The 7,500-nt window shown below is 42.8% G+C and overlaps 1 protein-coding gene across 4 annotated transcripts in view; it reads right to left on the reverse strand.

The window, feature by feature from the left end:
- The window catches only part of LOC135093104 (fibroblast growth factor receptor-like 1), a 130,206-nt gene that overhangs the window by 8,444 nt on the left and 114,262 nt on the right, over positions 1–7,500 (reverse strand). For all 4 annotated transcript variants that reach the window (XM_063992006.1, XM_063992005.1, XM_063992003.1 and 1 more), the window contains 2 exons: positions 2,630–2,731; positions 747–855 (listed from right to left, as the gene is read on the reverse strand). In XM_063992006.1, coding sequence (XP_063848076.1) covers positions 747–855; positions 2,630–2,731 — 211 coding nt within the window. The remainder of the gene's footprint in view (positions 1–746; positions 856–2,629; positions 2,732–7,500) is intronic.

Consider the following 7,500-nt stretch of genomic DNA (forward strand, 5'->3'; position numbering starts at 1 on the left):
CTCCACTCCTCCTCCTCCTCCTCTTTCCTTCCTATTTCCCTTACTTTCCTATTCTCTCTCAACTTTCCTCTTTGCTTCCTCCCTTCCTTCCTTCCTTCCTTCCTTCGTTTATTCTTTACTAACATTCTCTCTCTCTCTCTCTCTCTCTCTCTCTCTCTCTCTCTCTCTCTCTCTCTCTCTCTCTCTCTCTCTCTCTCTCTCTCTTCCCTCCTTCCTTTCTCTTTCTCCTTTCCCTCTTATATTTTTAAACAATTTTTTTTAATTATTTTTCCTTTCCTCCTCTCCTCCTCCTCCTCCTCCTCCTCCTAAACCTCCTCCCTTCCTTCCCTTCCTCCCTGAAATGTATTATAACTATTTCCTCCCTACCTCTCTCCCTATCTCTCTTCCTCCGTTATCACCCATTCCTTTAAATGATATCCTCCCTTCCCTCTCTCTCACCCCCATTTTTTTTTTTTTCCATGACTCTAAACACCTTTTTCTTTACCCCTTTCTCCCTGATTCTCTTTTCTCCCTTTTATCATTTATTGCTGTACTTATCATGTTCTCTGTCTCTTCCCGTTTTCGCTCATGTTCTCCTTCACTTATTTTTCATCGTTAAATTCTCTCTCTCTCTCTCTCTCTCTCTCTCTCTCTCTCTCTCTCTCTCTCTCTCTCTCTCTTCCTTGCCCTTCAAACTATTATCTTTGACTCACCCACCACCACCACCACCACCACCCACTCCCTCTCCCCCCCGTCCGGTTACTCACCCACCACCCGCAGTGTGAAGAAAAGTGACGCCGGAGGGTGTGACGTGACCTGACACTCGTACAGCCCCGCGTCACTCAGCCGCACGTCACGTATTGACAACTCCCACAGCTGCAACAGACGAGAGATTAGTGACGCGCGCACAGACACACACAGGTAGACACGGGGGACACTGACAGGCATACAGACACAGACTTCACACACACAGGCACCATCTTGGGGAGGTTAGTGACAGACAGACAGACAGACAGACAGACAGACAGACAGACAGACAGACAGACAGACAGACACACTCATAAAAACATCTGCAGTAGACATCAGGGTTAGTGACGCGCACACAGACAGGCAGAGACACACGGAGGTAGACAGAGAGACAGACAGACAGACAGACACACATGAACAACTGTAACAGACTGATGTACAGACTCACACAGACACACAGACATACAGACATACACTCATAGCAACACCCGCTTAGTGATGAGTAGGATAGACACACACACACGCACAGACAGACAGACATACAAACACCCTCATGATAACAGTTACGACACACACAGACAAACATACAAACGTAATTATAACCGCTGTAATACACACACACACACACACACACACACACACACACACACACACACACACACACACACACACACACACACACACACACACACACACACCGTAATATGACAGGGAACAATGACACACACACACACACACTAATAATAAGCTAAACTTCATTATACGTTACTCATTCATTGTCATTCATCGCATTACACAATTGTCAAGCCTTGAGAGAGAGGAGAGAGAGAGAGAGAGAGAGAGAGAGAGGGAGAGGGAGAGAGGGAAAAAATATTAGTGGAAAAAAGGGTTATTATTATTTCAACAGCCATGTTGTTACGAATATAATTACTTAGGGAATTGTTCTTGTCTTAATATTGTGTTCTGTGACAAGAGTTGTACAGAGAGAGAGAGAGAGAGAGAGAGAGAGGGAGAGGGAGAGGGAGAGAGGGAGAGGGAGAGAGATCCTAAATAAAAAATAGTGAAATAAACAGAATAATTTGCTCTAGTGTGTGTGTGTGTGTGTGTGTGTGTGTGTGTGTGTGTGTGTGTGTGTGTGTGTGTGTGTGTGTGTGTGTGTGTGTTGCATGGAAGTCACGTGAGGTAATGTGATGTGAGGTAATCTTAATGTAATCCAATGTAATCGTCAAAGCCGCCACACGCAAATTACACTCGAAGGATAAAGTTATGTAAAATTATGTGCAATGAATAGCGAGTGTGTGTGTGTGTGTGTGTGTGTGTGTGTGTGTGTGTGTGTGTGTGTGTGTGTGTGTGTGTGTGTGTGTGTGTGTGTGTGTGTGTGTGTGTTTAATTCTGTCTCTCGTAATGGAGTGATATGTCATACCACTCTCTCTCTCTCTCTCTCTCTCTCTCTCTCTCTCTCTCTCTCTCTCTCTCTCTCTCTCTCTCTCTCTCTGGCTTCCAACTAAAGTACTGTCCTCTTTATAATTCCTAGCATAAACTCTCTCTCTCTCTCTCTCTCTCTCTCTCTCTCTCTCTCTCTCTCTCTCTCTCTCTCTCTCTCTCTCTCTCTCTCTCTAATTACCACCGCTAAATTCAATGTATCTTAAAATAATGCATCAAAAATATTTAAAACTTTATTTACACTTCGAAAATAAAAACGTTTATTGAAAAATTAAATGACATAATTAGTGAGGATTGGAGTAAAATCAAATGTGAGCCTTGGGAGCAATTTGCAGAGAGAGAGAGAGAGAGAGAGAGAGAGAGAGAGAGAGAGAGAGAGAGAGAGAGAGAGAGAGAGAGAGAGAGAGAGAGAGAGAGAGAGAGAGAGAGAGAGAGAGAGAGAGAGAGAGAGAGAGCTTACCTTCTGGTGCCTGACGTGGGCGACGGAGTACCTGGTCGCGGAGGAATACACTTGGATGCCTGCCGTCAGAAGCTGGTCCTGGTCTCTCTTGGTCCACGTTACCTGTGTGGGGGGAGACAGGTGTGTCAGAGAGTGTATGAGAGAGAGGGAGTGGCAGGTGAGGAGAAGATGAGGGAATGGAGAGGAGAAATAATTTGAGAAGTAATATTAGGTAATACAGAAAAGTAACTGAGAGAGGAGAAGGAAGGAGGGAGGGAAGGAAAAGAAGGATGAGGTTAGTGTATGAGGGAGGGAGGGAGCGGAGGGAGGGAGAGGTACTAGTGTGAGGGAATATGTGGAAGAGGTAACTGGAAGAGAGAAAAAGAGAGTCAAGAAAGGAGGGGTGACGGAGAGAAGAGAGGAGCTAGTTAGGTGAGGAAGGGAATTGAAAGAAAGAATGGAGGGAGGATAACTGGGAGAGAGAAAAGAGGAGGCAAGAGAGGAGAGATGAGTAAAGGAAGAAGAGGGAGGGAAAGGAGGAATGAGGTTAGGAATGGAGAGAAAGAGGAAAAGAAAGGAGGGATGAGGAGAATAAAGGAAAGACAGATTGATAGAGAAATAGAGAATTATATAGACAGACAGTTATGTAGGTAGACAGATAGATAGATGATTAGTTAGAGCATTAAATATATGCTCAAGTAGTTATAAAGACAGATAGATAAATAGATAGATAAATAGACAAATAGACAGTCGGACAGTTCTCCTCTGGGTATATTATATTCGGCGCGAGAAACATCAGCAATAGGCGAAGCGAAAATAAAAATTGGAATTGAGTTAGACTGGGAAAGCATTGAAATTTGGTAGCCTCTCTCTCTCTCTCTCTCTCTCTCTCTCTCTCTCTCTCTCTCTCTCTCTCTCTCTCTCTCTCTCTCTCTCTCTCTCTCTCTCTCGTACATAGGCCACATTTGATGTATAATTTAAAGGGTTAAATTTGAAGTGGTTTCCGGTTCACATCTCTTCCATTCCAGGCCGGTTCCTTCCCATTCCAGACCCCTTTACAGTCTGATTCCAACCATTCCAGTCCATTCCCCTCCATTCCAGTCCAAACTACTACTATTCCAGGGCATTTTTCTACTTGTCCCGGTCCAAATTCCTATTCCAGTTCATCTCTTCCATTCCAGAATCCTTTGCAGTCTGATTCCACCTATTCCAGTCTAATTTACTACCATTCCAGTCTATCTCTCTTCCATTCCAGTCCAAACTCCTATTCCAGCATGATTCCAACCGTTCCAAGACAAAATGCTCTTTTATTCCAGTCAGTCTCTCTTTCATTCCAGTTCATATTCCTTCTATTCCAGACAAATTCTCTAATATTCCAGCCCTAGTCTCGTATTCCAGCCCCGGTTCCCTTCATCTCAAAATCTCTTCTATTCCAGCCTCAACTTCATTCCAAACGAAATTCCTTCTATTCCAGTCCGTTTTAGCCTTTTATTCAAATTTTGTTCGGTTCCAGTCCTTTTCCTCTTCCATTCCAGTCCTATTCTTGCATTCCAAACAAAAATCTCTCCTCTTATATTCCAGCTTCTTTCTTTTTCCAATTATAATCTTCTCTCATAGCAACCCAACCCACCCTAACATTTCCCGCCCAACGCCTCCCATTCCCGCCCAATTTCGTGACATTTCCCGCCCAATCCCTGGCCGCCCAGCCCCCAAGAGCCCATGTATAATGCAGGCGTGTAATATTATGTATGCATTCACTAATGTTCATTCATGATTTAATCGTAATGACGCGAATGGAACCGAAATGCAGGAACGATGGAGAGAGAGAGAGAGAGAGAGAGAGAGAGAGAGAGAGAGAGAGAGAGAGAGAGAGAGAGGGAGAGGGAGAGGGGTTGATGATAATAACAACAGTGGTAATTAAACCTAACTTTTATTTTTGTTTACATATTTATACGTGAAAGTGAAGTGACTGTGTGCAATTCAATTAATTAATAGTTTGATCTCATTTGTTTTTTGTAATATGCTGGAAGTGACTAGGATAATGATTACTATTACTACTACTACTACTACTACTACTACTACTACATCAACTACAACAAACACAACACCGAGAACAGCAAACACTACTACCACTACTACTACTACTACTACTACTACTACTACTACTACAAAACAATAAGAACACAATTTCCAACAAAAGTAAGAGAAAAACAAGAATTAGTCCTATCACCACAACCACCTTCACCACCACCACCACCACCACTACCAATAATAACAAATGAACAATATCACTTAAACATCTTCTCTCTCTCTCTGTGTGTGTGTGTGTGTGTGTGTGTGTGTGTGTGTGTGTGTGTGTGTGTGTGTTATTCATTCACAATATATTTATACACGATCGCCATTCCATTACCGGACAATGCGACGATAAATCCGCGAAAAATATCAACATGAATAACAAATTTGAGGCCACCGTGTGTGTGTGTGTGTATGTGTGTGTGTGTGTGTGTGTATGTACGTGTGTATGTTTGTATGTATGTGTAGTGGGGGTAGGGGAGGATCCGTGTGTGTGTGTGTGTGTGTGTGTGTGTGTGTGTGTGTGTGTGTGTGTGTGTGTGTGTGTGTGTGTAAAGAGGCGGTTTCTGTGGGTGTTTTCCAATCTAATTTTATTTTTTCCTTTATTTATTTATTTATTTATTTACTTTTTTTTTGCTTCTTTTATTTATTTTCGTGTTGTGTGCTTTTTTTCCTCTGATTTGATTTCAGTTTTTAATTCTCGCGTGTACATTTTTTCTTGTCATGTATGTACGTATGTATGCATGTGTGTATACATATGGATTAGGCAGGTATACAGCAGAAGAGGAAGATATTAATACTACCGCCATATTTATTCCGTCACAAAAAAAAAAAAGTGACAAACCGGAGGGAACTGCAAACCCTTCACTGTGTATCTTTACTCTCCGACAAGATATGAAGAGAAGAAGATACACGAGTATGAATGTAATGATCAAGTATTATTGGTGGAAAGGGAACAAAACTGACCGCCGTATTCATTCCTATCATAAATCACAGCAAGAGAGAGAGAGAGAGAGAGAGAGAGAGAGAGAGAGAGAGAGAGAGAGAGAGAGAGAGAGAGAGAGAGAGAGAGAGAGAGAGAGAGAGAGAGAGAGAGAGAGAGAGAGAGAATAAGATGACAGGAGCGATAGAAGCATCTGTTCTTTTATATTCTTACCCCTGTGCAAGCTAATAAGTCTTCCTTTATAACCTGTAACCTGTATACATCACTTATATTACGTGTAGATATAGGAGGAGGCAGTAGACACCTATCGAAACGGTGATTACTTCCAGACAGTACTGTGAACCCGTCAATGACCCAGCTGTGACCTCACTCAACGTTCCCCTTCGTGTCTCACAACATAAGGGGCAATCACAGCCTGCCCTCTCAGACAACTCTCCTCCTTCACACAGCTCTGCATGCACCAAACACACGCACACCTTTCTTTCAAAATTCAAACTTTTATGATCGTTTCTGACCTTTTTTTGGGGAAACTGGCATCTCTGTGGGCCTTTTTTTTTTTTTTTTCCACTCTTTTTGTTGCTCTCGGCCAGTGCCCCTCTTGCATAGAAAACTAAGAACCATATTCACCCCGCGTCATAAAAGATAACCGTAACAGGAGAAGCAACGTTCTGGTGTGTATTTTTACCGCGGTACAAGCTGTCACGCCGCTCTCTTGTGCATTGTGTACAGACGAGTTAGGAATACCGCCACTACAATATACTTCTATCATAAAACACAGCAATACGTGAAGTAACAGGACGGGAATGCTTCTCTGTGTATTTTCTCCTCAGTACAAAGTGCACTAACTTTTCTATGTTATCTGTATATATAAACTATGTCTCATTTACAGAAGAGGAATGAAAACTAACCAACATATCCCGTACCGTAAAAGAAATCGGTAAGAGGACAAGCAACACTCCACTGCTGTATATTTCCCCACGTTACAGGGTGTTAAGTCCTCCCTCCCTGTGTTCTCTCACTTCAAGGGGATCCCAGTGTGGCGCTGTATATGTAAGATTAAAGTGGAGAGATTGTGTAAGCAAAACTGTGTGTGTGTGTGTGTGTGTGTGTGTGTGTGTGTGTGTGTGTGTGTGTGTGTGTGTGTGTGTGTGTGTGTGTGTGTGTGTGTGTGTGTGGGGGGAGAAAGGATTGGTGCAAGTGCTGGAGGAGGAGGAGTAAGAGGAGGAGGAGGAGGAGGATGAGGAGGAAGAGGAGGAAGAGGAAGAAGAGGATGTGCTTGATCGAGAGGAGTGGGAAACGGGTGGCAAGAAACACAGATCCCATCATATGAAGATAGGAAAGCCTGCACAGGAAAGGAAGCTTGAAGAGGAGGAGGAGGAGGAGGAGGAGGAGGAGGAGGAGGAGGAGGAGGAGGAGGAGGAGGAAAAAGAACAAAGAAAAGATGAGGAAAACGACTTGGAGGATGAGAACGTAGAAGAAAGAGCAGCAGCAGCAAGAAGAAGAAGAAGAGGAAGAAGAAGAAGAAGAAGAAGAAGAAGAAGAAGAAGAAGAAGAAGAAGAAGAAGAAGAAGAAGAAGAAGAAGAAGAAGAAGAAGAAGAAAAGAAAAAGTAGTAGTAGTAGTAGCAGAAAAAGCAGTAAAGACGAAGAGGGTGAAGAGAAGAACGAAGAAGAAAAAGGTCAACAACAACAACAACAACAACAACAACAACAACAACAACAACAACAACAACAACAACAAGATAAGTATTACAGGTTCCACTACTCATGAGATTAGACTTGTACATAATGAAGTTTATATTGGACAGGTAAGGACAGGTAGAGAACCAAAGTATAGATTAGATTACCTTGTACAACCCCTCATTACATTTATTATTA

Source organism: Scylla paramamosain, chromosome 41 (assembly GCF_035594125.1).
Source record: "Scylla paramamosain isolate STU-SP2022 chromosome 41, ASM3559412v1, whole genome shotgun sequence".
In the NCBI taxonomy this organism is placed as follows: Eukaryota; Metazoa; Arthropoda; class Malacostraca; order Decapoda; family Portunidae; genus Scylla; species Scylla paramamosain.